The 17,432-nt window shown below is 40.1% G+C and overlaps 1 protein-coding gene across 1 annotated transcript in view; it reads left to right on the top strand.

Annotated features, from left to right (window-relative positions):
* Nucleotides 1-5,315, top strand: part of antxr1c (ANTXR cell adhesion molecule 1c) — a 41,331-nt gene extending 36,016 nt beyond the window's left edge. The window contains exon 18 of the mRNA XM_044178752.1: nt 2,109-5,315. Coding sequence (XP_044034687.1) covers nt 2,109-2,372 — 264 coding nt within the window. The 3' untranslated portion in view covers nt 2,373-5,315. The remainder of the gene's footprint in view (nt 1-2,108) is intronic.
* Nucleotides 5,316-17,432: the final 12,117 nt, after the last annotated feature.

Below are 17,432 nucleotides of genomic sequence, written 5' to 3'. Positions count from 1 at the left end.
TAGCCACTGCCAGCGGCTGGTTAGCTTAGCTTACCACAAAGACTGGAAACAGGGGGAAACAGTTAGCCTGCCTACCAGCACTTCCAAGTTAAACAAACAAGGTATAACTGTTCATTCGTGAGCTTTAGAGGTGTTGTTAACTTTCGGCAAAAAAAATGTGAATAAGCATATTTCCCAAATGTCGAATTTCTTCTTTAAGAATATTATATTTTACCACAGAAATTCTGAAAAAAATCTGCAGTTTTAGATGCTTTTATGCACTTTAAGCATATTTTTTCAATCATTCATTTTTCTTCACACCATTTTACTGTTCATTTCCCTCACTGTGTGATAAGAATGAGGATTACCAGACTTCATTAGTGAGTATTTGTGTATGTTGCCCAAAGAAAGCAATCTCTACACATCTCCTCTCCATGGGTATTTCTATGGGGCAAGAAAACAACAGTTTGAGAAGATTCTCATTCAGGCTTTTATTTAATCGATGTCTGGGAATGCCAGCCTGGATAAATGGGGACAGAGCAGAAACTGGTGGTCGCTGCTAGATTCTTGTCTTTTTATACTGTTTATTCATCTTTTTGTTCTTGCTCACAGCAGCTAATTTACCAGATGGCATGGAATGAGTCTTTTGTGACTGTTTTGATTTTGTGCCAAATGCTGCCTCCATGTGACTATGTGTTTGTGTTAGAGAGGAGTCTCTGCGGTAGATGTAAGAGATGTTCGGCTAAATGGAAAAGGACAAGAGTGGTTGGCTGGAGCAGAGGGCAAAAGTTTAAAGTAGGATATTGGAGAATTGCCTCACTTTAATTAGGTTTATTATGATTTTCTTCTTTCTGGTATTGTTTGCTATAGTGCTTTATCTGCAAGAATGTTACACTATTGTTGTATAGCAACAGTATAGGTCCAAAATGTGGCCCTGCCTCCTTTGTAAGTGGTCTTTTCTCTGTGTACATTCATGCTTTTTCGCCATAGACATTTCAGTAAAAACATTTTTCAAATTAAAACTTAAAAACACAGGTACAACACTTGTGTGCGTAAGGTTTTTTTTAAAGCTGGAATGAGCTGTACTCATTCCACACAGCTTCGTGAATGACATCAATCCCCGTTCCCTCATTTTCCACTCTGTAAAACCATGGTCCTGTGGCTCCAATCACTGATACTGGTTATTAGCAGATTAACATTACTTCACTCCACTCTGGCTGCCAACCACATGCAACTATGGAGCAGGTCGAGTTACTATGGTAACAGCGACCTCTGAGAACTCGGGTGAAGCTTGTGGTTAGTGTAATATTTTACGAGTAGCTCAGGAGTGAAATGTCATTTCTGCCGGAACAAATTTCTTTGTTTTACTGTCTGATAAGTCAGAGTTACACTGTTAAAATTTTCCAACTCAATTGCTACCTTTTACCGCCCCACCCACACCCACCCACACACCAGCCCCAGCCACTAACCCCAACCCCAAGCCCCCCCCCCTATCTTTTTTTAACTCCATGTGGTCTCATCATGAGTATGAGGGAACTTTGGTAAGCGAGTCACATTTCTCGGGACAGAACATTGGACTAACCGGGATAATTTGGAGCAGGGGCATCAAAGCGGGGATTTAAGTGTAATCTGGAACATCGGCTGGCCATACACACACACACAGACACACAAAGTGCAGTGACAGTACCAAGACCCCATGGTCGACCGATGTCATTTTGCCCAGATGTGCTTCAGATTAGACACCTGTGTGTGTCTGTACCTGAAAGTGTGAGTGTGTGTACATTTTTACTTTAGATCTCTTATTTTTCAGAATCCAACCCAGTTCTACATTAATGCAACTGCTTGTAAAACTCTTTTTATTGGTGTTTTTCCCATTGTAAACAGTATTTTCTCAAATTATTTCAACATGAATTTTTTTTAAACATACTGTACATACAAAAAATAATGGCATATAAACATTATGCAAAAAAATATTTATATATATATATCTATATATATATATAGATATATATATTTATTGTCATGATATTGCCATCCTTAGAGCCACGCTGCACTAAAAACTAAATCAAATCATTTGCAGATTTGAACTCGAACTTTTTAATCTTATGTGTCTCTTTCCTTCTCTTTAGGGTCGATGCATCAACTTCACAAGAGTGAAAGACGAGTCAGCGGCAGCCAAGGCCCCACCTCGCACCCCGATCCACACACCCTCGCCCCCGCCACCGGACTACCGTCCTGTGACCCGCACCCCCTCCTCGTTTCCCACCCCCGCCATCCCTCCTGCCAAATCACCCCCGTCAGGCCAGCTACCCCCAGGACCGCCACCATCTCGCACACCCCCGGGGCTTCCCTGTGCACCGCCATCGCGTCCCCCGCCCAGCCTTCGACCCTGAATCACACAGACAACCCCCACCCCCCACCCCACCCCCCAACCCCACCTCACCCCCACGCACCCGCTTTGATATCACAGACTTACCGCTCTGTAGACCAGTTCTTTCAGTTTGAAGGTTGTGGTCCTCGCTGCCAAAGATACTCCTGCTATTAGCCAAAGATCAGCAGTATTTTGAATCCCAGTCATTCTGTGTTCCTCTTCTTGCATGGGAAAGAGTGTCAAGTCAAACTGTAAGATGGCAGTTCAAGACATTTCAAACATGCTACCACCCAGCATGATACATTCTGGAGGAAACAAATGTAGGAATACCAGGGAAACTCATTATGAAAACTGAAATATTACCGACCTTAATGCTCTCTGTGTCATTGTTTATGTGCAAAGTGTGGACACCCCCAAAACTGGAAAAGGTCATTTTCTACAGGGTGTGAGTATTTGCTGATAAGCAAGAAAAATGTTTTTGACAAGAAGTTTGACTTGACATTCAGTCCCATAAAGAGGGTGAATGGGGTGATTCGGGGAAATATTTTACTTAGTGTTGGCGTTTGTGAGATCAGGGAGGATTGTTGCTGGACAGCAAAGCATGTAGGGACGGGAAGTCCACAGAAGAAAACTGCAATGGATGAAATTTCTTTGTTGTCTTTATCAACTACTGAGTTAGGCCATTGTTGTCAAGAGTTAAGGTTAAAAGTAGGCTGTATGTGAAAATCTGAGTTTAAACTTTGGATTGGCTTATTTCTCCATTGCTGTGATGGTGTATCAGAGGTTTTGAGAATTGGATTTCAAAGCAATTTCAAGTGGTCATGTTCTTAATGGTGTTGAGTAACTAAGGTCAAACATATCTGATTCGCTAAAAATGTTTATTTTAGACCATGTTCTCAGTGCCAAAGTGATTTTTTTCTTCACCTTTTTGTGATGTTTCTTTTATCCAACGACATGCTAATCCAACTAATTGCAGTCCTTTAATACAGAAATGATACAGTTACATGATTTTGTGGTCCAGTTTTTGTACCATTCAGTGACAGGGAAGTGTACAGACGTTATGTGGAAGGTATGTTTTTACAATATGTGTTTGAGATGCGTTTTTGATTGTTACATTGGTTGATATCTTTGAGGCTTTGGATTTTGTCCTTAACCACCTTTTCATGTAGTTGAATTTAGAATACAGCAATATATATTTTTTGTTTCGTTTGTTTTTTGATATCTGCGCACATAGACTGCTGGGCAACTACAGTATGTATTTGTTTTTGTTAGCATTTAGACATGAAACCAGAAATCAGGTTAACGTCTCTCCTCACGTTTTTTTTTTACACAGTCCTGATACTGTACTTTGATACCAATATGTGTGTTTTATGTCTTCAGTTTTATCATCACCGGTCACATTGCAACTGCAGGGCAGTTCAAAGAGCATCTAATTTATTTTACTCCCCGAGAGAAATAGAGGAGAGTACTTGAATATCGACAAGGTGTCCAACCACCAAGACGGACACTGTGCGCAGAATTTAGAAACACAACAGCTAGCCAGTTCAAAGTCACACAAGGCTTGCCAGCGGTTCTCAACCCCTCAGCTACATGGTAAAACATCTGAATCTGAACGTGATCCAGCTACATTTTATGCTGTGTAAACTGGAAAAGAAACCTCAAAATTGTGTGAATCTTGTTGTGCATTATGTGCTCCGTAGCTCCATGCTAGCAGGCAAAAAGACGCCGCTAGCGATGTGTACATGTTGGCAATGACTACATGCTAAATTGGAGGGGGAAATGGGAATGGGAAAAAAATGAACAATAAGAACAGCGGGGTGTAGAAAAGAGGTTGAAGAATGCTGGTATTCCTTTTACATCCAGTGCCTTCTGGAATATTCTTCTTGTTTGATTTTTTATATTTTCATTTTGATGTACGTCATTCAGGTATGTCGTGTACCGTTGTGTTACTACATGCATTCATAATCAGTCTCAGTGCCTTGAAGCTGAGCTAAAAGAAAGGTGCATACATTGCTTCACTAATGTGTCCAACCATCCACATGAATTTTTTATGTCACTGAAAATGCCTTTTGATTTGAAATCCCAATACTGAATCAATAATGAATTAGAACAAATTTGAATGAGAAGGTCCTACATGTATTCATTGTGATGCATTGGTGTAATTACCATAAACAAACTAGAGTAAAACAATGATGTTTTGCTAGCAATGTCTAGCATCAAATTTGATTATTTTTTTTATTGTTAGGGCTACATATCTGTTTGTTAAGCTGTGTTACCTTCAAGGCAAGACCACGAGGAATTAGACTTTCCTGTCAACTGTTTACGGCTTCCAAAACCCAAACACAATTATATTGTATTACATAGTAATTTGCCGCACCATCAAACTGCACCTTGGTTTGACTTCCCCCTGTTTTTTTTAAACCAAAGCAGATCTCATCACCTCAGTTGAGATTTATTAATGACACCATCTTTACGAGATAGGAGGAGTTGATGTATTTAATTTGTTACAAACTGTACACACATCATCACACATTTGATTTGAAAGCTTGGATAGAAATGCAAAGTATTATTACTTTGGACTCCGCAGTGTGCATTTCCTTGTTTTATCGCTCTGCTCTGATCAGAAGATACAGATGTGGCTGGTAGATGTTCCACTTATTACTGCACAAACTTGCTGAACTTCCAAGGTAGCTAATACGGTTCACCTCTGTAACACCCAAGAAAGAATTTCAGTATAAATGCAGCATTGATGCGAGATCAGTGTTTGAGGGGGAACTTCTGCAATAGCTATCGCTGTCAGAGCTCAATGTCATCCTGATCGAGATGAGATACATTATGTTAATCAGTGTTTTTTACACATATAAACAGCAGTACTGAAGCAAATATGAAAGACGTATATGATTTTCTCTTGTTGGTTCACATGACTTTTTTTAACAGTATCAATAAAGGTTGACTTCCAAGCTTCTACCAGAGAGTTTCTGTGTGTGAATTCTGCTTGGACCCATGTGTAATACATGATTCAGTGTCTCGCCTGTCTAATTCCCCTTTTGCAGCCCCACCCCTGCAGGTTTGGACAGTGGATAACTGTATCATTCACAGTTAGCCCTGTGTACTACCCACGCACACATTTTGGCTACCCTCATAAGCACAGAATAACCTGGCTTTTGGCCTTGCTCCAGTTAGGTCCTACTGTATTTATCTTAACCTATTCATATGAAACTGATACTGTACCTGCAGCTGAGTCTCCTGATGACCAGAAATAGGCCTTTTTCACAGCAGACATTGTAACTCATCATAGCAGGAAAAGCACAGGTGTAACTAATAACAGCATTGATTGACTGTTATTGACTGTAATTAGGTTAAACTAACCCTGACAAATGAGCCAGCATGCATAGTACAGTAGGGCCCTGGAACTGGAACATCTAAATGTAAAGCAGCCATAATTAATCTGCTGTGATTAAGGTCTTTAAAGCAATTAACAAGATATTCGTAATTGCAGGGAGAGAAATTATGGCACAAATAGACCTTCTTAATTGAAGACATTTTGACATGTCAAAGTAGGAAAAGCACAGGTGTAAATAATAAAATGAATGATGGCTGAATTCCATTTAGCTGCTTCAGTTTCAGGGTCCTGGTATTGTGCATGTTCGCTCATTGTCACACTGCCATGGCTTACTGGGATACTTGAATAGAAGAGAGCCATCGGTAATGTTATAAGTAACACCTGTGCCTTTCCTGGTATGACAAGTCAAAATGTCAAAAACAGTTGTATGCACCAATCACAATCATATCTATTGTGTGCATTACAAAATCAACGTTACACGTTTACTTGGACACTACTAACTGGATCTTAATCAAATTTAGGCAAGTATAGAAACTGGCATATAAACCCCTCAAGGTCATAGGAGGTTTATCATTTTATCATCATTATTATATTTTTTAAGCAGACTAAAAATACTACTAAAAAATGTTGGTGTATTGCTGTTACTTGTTACTGTTTGCTAACAAGTTTGCCATATCAACTTAAAAGATGATAATATGCTGTGTTGTGTTCAGTTTGTTTCTGCTCCCCCAAGTTGCCAAAAAATCTGTTATCACAGGTTTAACTGAGTTATTACTATACATTTGATTAAGTGTACGTGAAGTAACCCCCAAAAAAAGGTAAGTTGTGCAACCAAGCAAATAACAGAATTCTTAAGTATGTAAAGTTGGCCAGAGACATCCTGCACTTGTAATGAGTTCCATTCACTTACTCCCAGCTAGCCTGTTATGCAAGAGAGAACCAGAAAAGTGGTTTCGCTTTAGACGATTTTTCCTCATCCTTTAATCCACCTGAGGCTTCTTTGCTGATGAAGGGAATGGTGCTTTCCAGTGAATTTCCCCAAAATACTTCTTTCCACTGCTGTGCTGGTTTCACCACTGGCTACCTTCCGGTCACAAGCTCAGTGCTAACCTTTCGACCTCTACCTCCCAAATCGTTAAGACACAGCGAGGAGGAATGAAATAATGTCACTGTTGGACCTAAATTCAAGTGTATCTTAGCATGTATTCCAGCACCAAGGATGCCACTCTCTCAATCAAGGTGTCACATTAATAACCCTAATGTGTATAAAAACACACTCTGTGCCGAGGGAGCATTCAAAATCTGTTCCTCTGGTCAGTAATGAATTTAATACAGCCAGAATAGCCCCCATGAGCACTTCCAGCAGGATAATTACTGTGGAGTCTGTGTTTTTCCACCCTGCATGCAGAGGAGAGAAGGATGTGGGATGTTGAAAGGGGTGGGCTGAATCAGAAAAATGGAGAAAAGAATGGAGAAAATGAGGCAGACGGGTAATCAGTCCTCAAACAGACACGCGGAGCGAGGGAGAGCTGAACAAAGCAAAAAGCAAGAATAACAGCAGCTGGGACTCCCCCCCTCCCCCCACAGGCCCATCACCTCCACCAACCCTAGCTTCTTCACCATCTTTATACTGCTTCAGTTTTGCTTGAATGTTTGTTTTATTTGAGTGTGAGGTTCGACTATATTTTTGCGTAATATTCCTGAAGAACCTGTCTGTGTAACACATCCAAAAGATTCCAGACAAACATATTTACTGTAGTACACAAACACACATCCTGTTTGTTCATAACTGCAGTTCTCTGAAGTGGCATCCTTTGACCGTGACACCATAATGACCTGAAATGATGTTGATGAAGGGATGGATGTATGTCACAGTATGTTTGCATGGTTACCGAAAGACATAGCAACAAGGTGCAGCAAGTTCAGTTTACATAAGCATAGATGTATAGGACAAAAAGATTAAAAGCTTTATTTTTTAGGTCAACCATACCAAATACTTACAGAAGACATTAAAAACATACAGTGCGATAACCTACACTGGAAATACAGCACCATGATGATGTCCATTCTTGCTGGCTGCTTAATTTCTGTTCTAACCTAAAATGTTTCCAAAAAGTAGGAATTTTTAGTGCCAGTATATTCAGGCCACAGATTGAACCACTTTTAGTCTGTCACTTCACATCACATTCTTTGCTGGGCTCTTAATGTGTTGTACAGCACTGCGTGCAATCATCCTTTCACAATTTCAAACATCATCTACGATGGATTATTCATAGAGGGGTTATGTAGAGTGTAAGTTGTGACACATTCAGGCGTCATAACTGCAATTTTTTGCCTTTTTACCTTTTAAAAGAAGGAATAATGAGTTGAATAACTCATTCTTTACTCCCTATATAAAGGTCACTCAAAAGTTTACACTTTAGTGAGCAGATTTCAGACATTTATGAATAATTGGCATTTTGCATCATCATCACTGACAGGTGTAGTGTCCAACAACTGTACTGTTTGCATCTACAAAATGCAACGCATTGCATTGTGGAATTTCCAAAAGTAGTGTACAATAGTGTTGGAAATTAAGGCTCTTTGAAGGGAGCCTGATCTTATGACTCTATTCCTTTCCGAGAGCCGGCTCTTTCTTCATTTAGTACCACTTCTGCTGGTCACTGCCTAAGTTACATTCTTATTTGTTGCAAGACATAAATATGCAAGATTCTTCATATTGATGGTTAAAAAGCAGGATGCGTCAAGAATAACTATCCTAGTTGTATAACAAAAATAACACCCCACTAATGAAATAGTATGGTTAATAAATAATTACACAACTCTATACAGACACATACAGTATATTTCAATTCAATTTCTATGATATAATATGAAACAAAAATTATTTCTGCTCTGTTCAAAGGGGTCATTTGTTTGTTGTCATACAGACTCCCATCGTTCACTTAAAGGAGCCGGCTCATAGAGCCAACTCGTTCGCGACCAACACATCACTAGTGTACAAGACACTACTTTTGTTGTTCCATTGTGGTATTTTTTGAGGGCACTACTGTATATAAAGCATAAATTTCCCACTCAAAATAAAATGGTAAAATATGGTGCGCTGTAAAGTAAATAGGGAGTGATTTCACAGCCCGTGACTCTGTGTTGTGCTGATTTCTGTGCTGCCATTTACTGTCTGGATAGGAACAGAATATATGTACTTGTCAGTGATACACTTGGCTATAGCCACTCAAACCTAGCGCGCAATAAGTTGTTTTAGCACAATGGCTAGCTAGCTAGCTAGCCTGGTGAGTGCACTATTACATCTTATATGACAAATTAAGCACTTTAAAATGTATTACATCCACTTGCTCATTTCAATAAGTCACAACGCTAGCATTTTCCTACAGACGACTTAGTGAAATCATTTCGCCACACTGGTGCAGTGCTTAGTTTAACAACCTACCTCATGCATATCTCTCATTAACTGGCAACGTTTCACTACTAGCGACGCCCTGAGTGAGGGCGTCCGTGAGCCAATACTGGCAAGTGGAATGACATATTGTACAGACTCTGTTACACCTGCTAGCTAGTTTGTTAGCAAACACCTTCTCCATGTTAGTAAGTGAGCTTCTCAAGCTGTAGCTCCGAGTGTTTGGGTGTAGTGAAGAGAGGAACCATCTGCTAACAAATCACCCTCATCAGACTGTTCACTGTGACTGTAATCTCACATAACCAGACCTCTGTTTCATGAAGTTTAAGGAGGTCTGGAGAATGTCAAGCACAAACATTAGGTATAAAACGGTGGAGATACTGCAGGCTGTCATTATACCTAAAAGCAGTGTAGTTACATGGGCAGAAGTGAGTATAGAGACAACTTGATGCTTACACCTTTCTACTGCGCTAAGAGGCAATGTATTAGCTACACTGTCGCCTAGATGAAAAACACCTTGAAAACTGAAAGTATTCAGTAGTGTGTTGTTTCCAGCTTCAGGCCTTTTCAAACCGACAGCCGAATGGCAGGCTGTGCATTTTTAAAGTTGTCTGTAGCCTGATTTATTTCAACAAACAAAAGTCTGCGTTCACAGGATTATAAGTGGTTATTAAATGGTTCTGCAGCCACATCACAACAATCATTTTAAGCCAGCGCTCTGTTTCTAGTCTGGTTCACAGATATTCACAATATTTGTGGGAAGACAATTCCTCCGTCAACCACCATCATGAAGGCAGGCAAGGCTGAAGGCAGATTTGTGCAAAGCCTCCATAAAGCATATCATTATATAAAGACTACAACAACATACAGACGTATATATACTGTTCCAATGAGAGGTAGAGGAGTTATTGCTGTATGATTATGATTGTTACTGAGTGGCCCAGGAGGCATCTGCATCATTTATAGTAGCTGACATGTTTACTGCTGCTTGGTTTTCTCTCTCTGTAATATTCCTGTCTTTCTGACATCCCTTCTTCTTCTCTTTTCTTTTGTGTACCATCCCTTTTCTTTCTTTCCTTCGACTTTTCTTTAGTCCCTCTCTTTATTTCTCTCTCTCTCTCTCTCTCTCTCTCTCTCTCTCTCTCTCTCTCTCCAAGCTGAAGAAAACCGAGGCCCATAGGAATGTGCTGATGGCTGAGTCTTTCATCTTGGTCTCACATTACCGCCCAGACTGAACCTCACTGACCCAACACACATACAAACACACACACACACAGAGAGAGAGAGAGAGAGAGAGATGCTGGTATTTGTCATTGTGCCTGTATTTTGATGCCCCTGGTATCCAGGGTAACTGGTGTGAGTGCAAACAGCAGGCTGGAAAGATGGAAAGCTGTCCTGTAAGCACAGTTGTGGTTTTTTCGCAGTTAAAAAAAAAGTTAAAGCTGAGTTTATATGACCATATTCACTGTTTCTGATCCTCTATTCACTGCTACACGGGGAAAACGTGTAATGCATTCTTGGCTCTGCACATTCAACTGGCTCTGTAGGTTTTGTTTTTTTTACTGTAATCCAATAAAGGACAGTGACAGGTTAATCTGACAGTGTTTATAGAGGTGCCTCTTGCATCCTATGAAACCATGTAAATTGTCCAATTAATGTATGATGCTATGGTTTTGGAGAAAATATATTGTACTGATTATATCTATTTTAATTTGAAGGGCACTTTTCCAAACCTGAAAGTGGTGATGAGGAAAAATAAACTTTTTGCCATTTGTCTCAATATGGATTTAATATAAAGCCTTTTTGTAAATTATGCCTTGCTTACCCGCTGAATGTTTGGATATTTTGCAGCATTTAATTTTAGACATCTTAAACAATATTATCTTTTCTCTCATGTCTTGTGTTTTTATTCTCTTGCAATATTCCCAGGACAATTGTTGGGTCTCTGTAAAAAAAAAAATTATAAAGAATACAGTCCAGACCTGCTCTACATGAAAAGTGCCCTGAGATAACTTCTAGCATTGTGGGAGCTTTATTCCAGTGTCTAAATACAATCTTTTGTTTTGCATAATCTGCCACCTGACACTAAATACAAGGGTCGATTGTGTAAGCATCCTGCCTTATTCCAATAGTCAATATTGGTCAATATTAACCATGAAGGCAATCTTTCCTTAACTTTAAAGCTGCACTAATCAGTATTTTTATATCAACAATGGATCATGTAATGTGAAAGGGGTCCCTCAAAGCGAAGAACCCACAGAGAATTATCACCCAACTCTGCAGTTCCCCTTCAGCTGTGTGGAGCATTTTAGCATCTCAGCTCATTGTTTTTGTTTCACAGCCTGCAACTTTACTGTTCTGGTTCAGTCTGACTGCTCATTAGTGTTGTTTCCAGCAGCTGTTTTCAGCAGAAAAGCTCTGATAAACCCACTGCACGCTACCTGCCCAGCACCAAACTACAGACAAAGTTAGTGGCTAGCTGGTGAACATAGTGAAGCATTTAGCCACTAAATAGCCAAATATTTCCCTCAGGAGTTGGTGGAGGCCACAAAGAGAGGTAGAAGGAGAGTGGAACACACCTCCAAAATGAATGCATGTGTAAATAGGTAAGTGTATGCTTACAAGTTTACCATATCAGCTTTATAAGGTGATAATAAGCTAGTCTCACTGCCCCTAAGTGGCCAAAAAACTTTCCCTATTTAGAACTAAGTAATTGTTGTCAGTAAAAAAGTAACCATACCTTAACTGCAGAGGTGGCAGATCAGAAAACACTCCTTCAAGTTGTTTTTGGTCATATATCTGGTATTGAAAGGTACCAACAAACAACCAATTTTGTCATTGGAACTAAGAAGTGATAACGTTGCCGTCTTAGGTTTTGCTGTTCATTTTCCAACATGGCCCCCTTTAAAGCATTGAAAACCGCTTTGCAAACTGCAGCTGTTTTAATTAGCTGGTTGTGCTCACAGGCTCAGTGGACTGAATGAGTTAATGTCAGAAAGGGGGGAGAAATACAAAAAATAATGTAATCATGCTGACATTTAGGAAACACGAATCCCACAAATCTCCAAGTTATCAAATTTGCACGTCACTGATTTCACATTGTGTTTTTGGTCAGAGTTAAGTGCAGGTTGACACATCTCATCTCATCCCTTTTCACAGAATTCATACCACCTGGCTGTCAAGTCCGAACCAAAACATTTACTGCTCTACAGTCATTTTCCAACACTAATGATGTTGTGGACTTTGGAAAACCCAGAGTGCCACAGAGGCCAACCGAATCTTCCACTAAAGACTGTTACTGACTCAAATTGCAGTAAACAGTGGGTGCATGTGTGTGAATGGTGGGTTAATGTAAGGGTTATTATGATGTTGCAGTTCCCATCGGTTTTTCATTTGTTTCATTTTGAAATTTTATTTCAGTTTTGGTTTTGTTTATTTTCATCAATGCTCAGTTTGGTTACAATTTATTAATGAATCTCTGTGGAGAGTCTGGCTGATTTATGTGTGTAGTGACAAACTGTCTTATTTATTGCCATTTGAACAGGCCCTGCTTATGCAACGCAGTAGAAGCTCGCAAAAGGCTAAATCTGGAAAACAAGTCTTTATATTTTTCAGCATTTTTACGCATTTCAATTTACTAAAAATGATTCCACGCTTAATTTTAGTTTTAATCTTATTTCCTGTTACGTCACACTCTTTTTACATGTAAAGATGCATCAGCTGTGATCCCACAGATAATCCTCAATTTACAAGTAAAACATTCAAAAACAAAGATGAAAAAAAAAGACAGAAACATTCCTACCAACAGCAACACAGACGTGACAATTACAGACATGTTGTCCGATGTGTCTGCATGGGTCCAGTCAGACTTGATGTCATGCAATTTCCTCATTTTATGAGGATGCACAAACAGCATAGACAACAGTTTGGTGGTTGGTTCGTTTTGAATGTGTATATGTGTATGTGTGTGCTTGTTGGTCTTGGTAGGCATGTTGGTTGTGTGTGCGTGTCTGTCTATGTATGCTGAGAGCTGTGGTTTTTGTGTTTTATTGAAAGGAAAATTAGTGATTAGTGATCGAGGGGGTTTTGGCAAATGTAATTACACAAAACTATATTTCCAACACACTTTTAGCAGTACAAATGTGTTTACTTGTCTGTATGTCACATACAATATGTTGCTGCTTATCGCACTTTCCTGAAATCCGAGGGAACTGACCGTTCACTAAACCCCTCCCCCAAACAGTGATTGTCCAATCATAGCTTAGCAACCGTAACTAGGCACCACCGGTCTGTCAAGCGTTTTTGTTGTGTGCATGGAGCTCTTGTAAGAGCGATATTCTGTATTTAAAGAGTTTGGAGGGCTATCTTCTCAAATGTAAGCTATAAACTGTTAGCATGCTTACTACCTGAGTAGTAACCTAGCATAGCTTTACTTCCAAAGCCAAGCAGCATGTTATTAGCTAACTCGGTTATTATATGGGGCTACAAGTTAGTAAAAGCCCCATTCAGGACTGAGTTCAGGCTGACGTTTATGCCCCAGCAACCCCATCCATTATATCGTGTATGTAGCCATCAAGTGAAAGGTTGTACATGGTTCTCATTTTAAAACGAGTCCGCTGGAAACATTAAACAGTCCGTATAGACAGAGTTTTCTGTCAACTCACAGAGTTCAGTAAATTAGCTAGCTAGCTACAGCTGATTAAATCTGCCAACGACAGTTGTCATTTTAGAAGATAGAATCTATGGTTGTCAACTTTGGTTTACTTCTGTGTGAAATCCAGGACCCATTGTTGCAAAACTTACTAAGAATTTCAAGTGGTTATCATTTTAAACTGCATGTGCTGTGCGAGAACGGAAAGCTCGACCGGCCCAGCAACGGTAACTAAGGAGGGCGAGGCTTACCAAAGGTCAGTTCTTAGAAGATCCACATAAAGGGACATATATATCGCAGTAAACTGAGAAAAAACAAGTTAAAAAATAAATAAATACAACTGTTGTTATCATGGAGCAGCAACTGGTCAAAAAGGATTTTAGAAGAAAGTGAGGCAGCCACAGTGCCAGCTCTGCTTTGCTCAGCACTGAAAGGAATTACAGTTCTGTGATGCTAACGTGGCACCAGGAGCTGCCCTCAACAGCCCCCACCCCCACCCCCACCACACACACACACACAAATATCCACACACACACATCCCCCTCCTCTCTGCTTCCTCCCTCCCTCTTCCTGCCAAAGCCAACGCGACCACTCAGGCCCCAGGGGCAACTTGTGTGGCACAGAATCCCCTCCCCACCTCCACTTCTTCTTTTCCTCTTCCTCCTCCCCTCATAACTACTCAGTAAAGCAGAGGCTTACATATTCAGCTCCTTACCTATCTCCTTATCTTGCTTATCTCTTAGTGCCAGTGCAGCTCACGTCATGACCTTTGACATCTTCATAGTACCATTACAATTCTTTTTTTCTCTACAGCACCAAACTGGGAAAACAACATTGTTCTCTCGTACTATCTGTGTTGCCAAATGATTAGTAACTAGACTGTTTTGTGAAGAAGTTTAGTTTGACCCAGACTGTCTCCAGTAAGCATTATTGTACCTTAAAACTTTTTGTGCAACCCCCTGATCAGGAAGTGGGAAGAACAAAAAAGATAAACAGAGATCACAGCTTGTTCCAAGACTCCCACACACACACATGCATGCACACACATATGGAGCTGGTTCGCAGGGATCAAGAGAAATAATGAAGCTTTGGTTTAAAGGGGGATTTTAGAAACAATCATTACATGGAGATAAAGCTGAGGTACATTCAAACCAAGAAAAGAGTGTCACATTGTTCTGTCACCAACATCAGTGCTGTTGAGGGGCTTAAATCCCCCATCCTCATTGTCGCCCCATCCCAAATAACAATGATAAATCTGTTTTTTTGTTTGTTTGTTTTTTACAATAAATCTCACAAGAGAAGGCTGAAATAATATACAAATCTAGATTGACAAAAACAGTTAAAAGACCCTCCCACATTTTTTTTTTACTACCCTCCCTTCAGCAATAAATAAATAAACAACCCCCAATTTTCATGCAGTCCCTAAAGAGTTTTCGGACTTCTCTAGTTGCTCTAGTTGTAATACACACATCCCAAGAAGACCGTCAGTATCCAGCTTTTTAGGGTTTTGGAAGGAACTGTAGACGCCTCTTCGTATAAAGACACAGAAGACACGACCAGAGACAGGGTGGGCATGATGTGACCAAAGCCAAGGACCGGATACAAGTCTCACATGTACATGGTGGGCACATTAGCCAACAGAGCAGCCAGGACACCCACAGTCTGCAGTATTTTACTTCACTGGGATTGGTTCTCATCCCACAAATGTGCTCCTTTCTTTTCATTATTTTCCAGGTATATTGCAGGCCTGGTTTGCATTAATCCCCATATCCCATTATCATGCTTATTTATTCCTCATAGAAAGTAAATGGAGGAGAACTCTTTGCCTCATGAAATTTCATCGGGCATTTAACTGCTGTAATCCATAGTGGATGTAATGAACAGCCTAGGGTTTAGATGATTGCTTCCACCATGTTTAAACAACTGTAGAGAAGAAATGTAATTATTTAGGTGCTGCTCAAACAAGGGTAATTCACATTCTGAGTCTTACATTAGTTTCCAGCAAAGTTATCAACAGCGTTTTACTGACATGGCCAAAGTAATGATTAGTGGGAAACACGCATTGTCTCAACTGGTTTCAATGGTACCAATTTCAGTGTGGAGTTGTCATCATAAGAGGAGAGAGAGAGATACAGATCGAGAGGACTGGATTTGAGTGACACAATTCATATTTATAGTTTGAGAAAAACAACCACAGACTGAAGAAAAAGTGTAGGTGTGGTATGACTGCATGGAAAATACACCCATGCATACAGAGGGCAAATTATGTAAAATCACTCTAAAGCCTGCACAATGTGAAAATAAAGCTAAATCACACATAAACCTTGACACACACCAAGCAATATATTATAAGTACACTTACAATGAATACCTTTATTACTCATGGGTGGAGCAGCCTTAATCTGACAGTGTTAAGGGCTGTTAGTTAGGTGAAATACAATCAGCTAATGTTCAACAAGAGCCGTGTATAAATCTACTGTTCGTAAGAAATAAATACGCTCTGTTGTTCACTCCTGAGGCAGCCGGCAGCCAGTTTCTGTCACTGTGCTGTACTGTAATCTCATTCCTGCCTCACAGTTAACAGGTGAAAAACTGCTGTGTCCAATTTGTCCTGTTGCCACATCTTTAAAGGAATAGTTTGACATTTTGGGAAATGCGCTTTTGTTTCTTGCTGAGCATTAGACAAGAAGATTGATACTACTCTCATGTTTATACGATAAACATGGAGCTTCAAGCAGCAGCCTGTTAGCTTAGCTTAGCATAAAGACTGGAAACAGAGGGAAACAGCTAGCCTGGCTCTGCCCGAAAGTAACAAAATCCGCCCACCAGCACCTCTAGAGCTCACTAGTTAACATGTTATATCTCGTCTGTTTAATCCGTACAAAAACTAAAATGTGAACTTGACGCATTTGGTATTATGGGGGCTTATATGCCGGACTATTTCTTGGCTGGGAGACTCTACCATTTAAGCTCAGATAAGCTAACCAGCCCGCTAGCTGTAGTTTCACATTTACCGAACAAACATGACAGTGATAATGATCTTCTCAAATAACTCTTTATCCGAGTCAGTCAGACACCTTAAGCTGAAAATCAGTTTGCTCTGTCTGCACTGTGTCAGAACAGGAACCAGGGCTAAATCTGTGTAAAACACTCCGGAGACTTGCCACAAAAAAATTCCCAGCAAGATGCCTGGTTTAAAGGTACAATGTTACTATATTCTTACTATTCAAGCAAGCAGGCCAGTTACAAGTAACTCTGGGAGTGACCCAAATCCTTAGTCTCACTAAAACTCCATTTTACTGATTTTCTTGTGCAACTTTCACAACATTGCATGACTGAATCAAACTTCATGAGCGTGAATTCTCCCTCAGAGCTGCAGATGCCATCACCAACCACTGAAAGAAAACAAACAGCAGTGCAACCTGATAGGACAAAATCTAGAGACATAAATTGTCATTTTTCCACTATCCTGCCATGTCATGCGGTTTGGATAGAGCATTATGTAGGCCAGCAGTAATTATGCTATATTAAGAGCGTGTGTGTGTGTGCGTGTTTCAATCAAGTATGTAACTGCCCCTCTTCTGTCACAACCAACTGATTTATATGAAGAAGAAAATTACTGCAGTCATCGCTGTCTGGGTCACTGACAGGAAGGCCAGGATGACTTGAGTAA

The sequence above is a fragment of the Siniperca chuatsi genome, linkage group LG20, assembly GCF_020085105.1.
Source record: "Siniperca chuatsi isolate FFG_IHB_CAS linkage group LG20, ASM2008510v1, whole genome shotgun sequence".
NCBI lineage: Eukaryota > Metazoa > Chordata > Actinopteri > Centrarchiformes > Sinipercidae > Siniperca > Siniperca chuatsi.
This window is presented reverse-complemented; position numbering and strand designations above follow the sequence as displayed.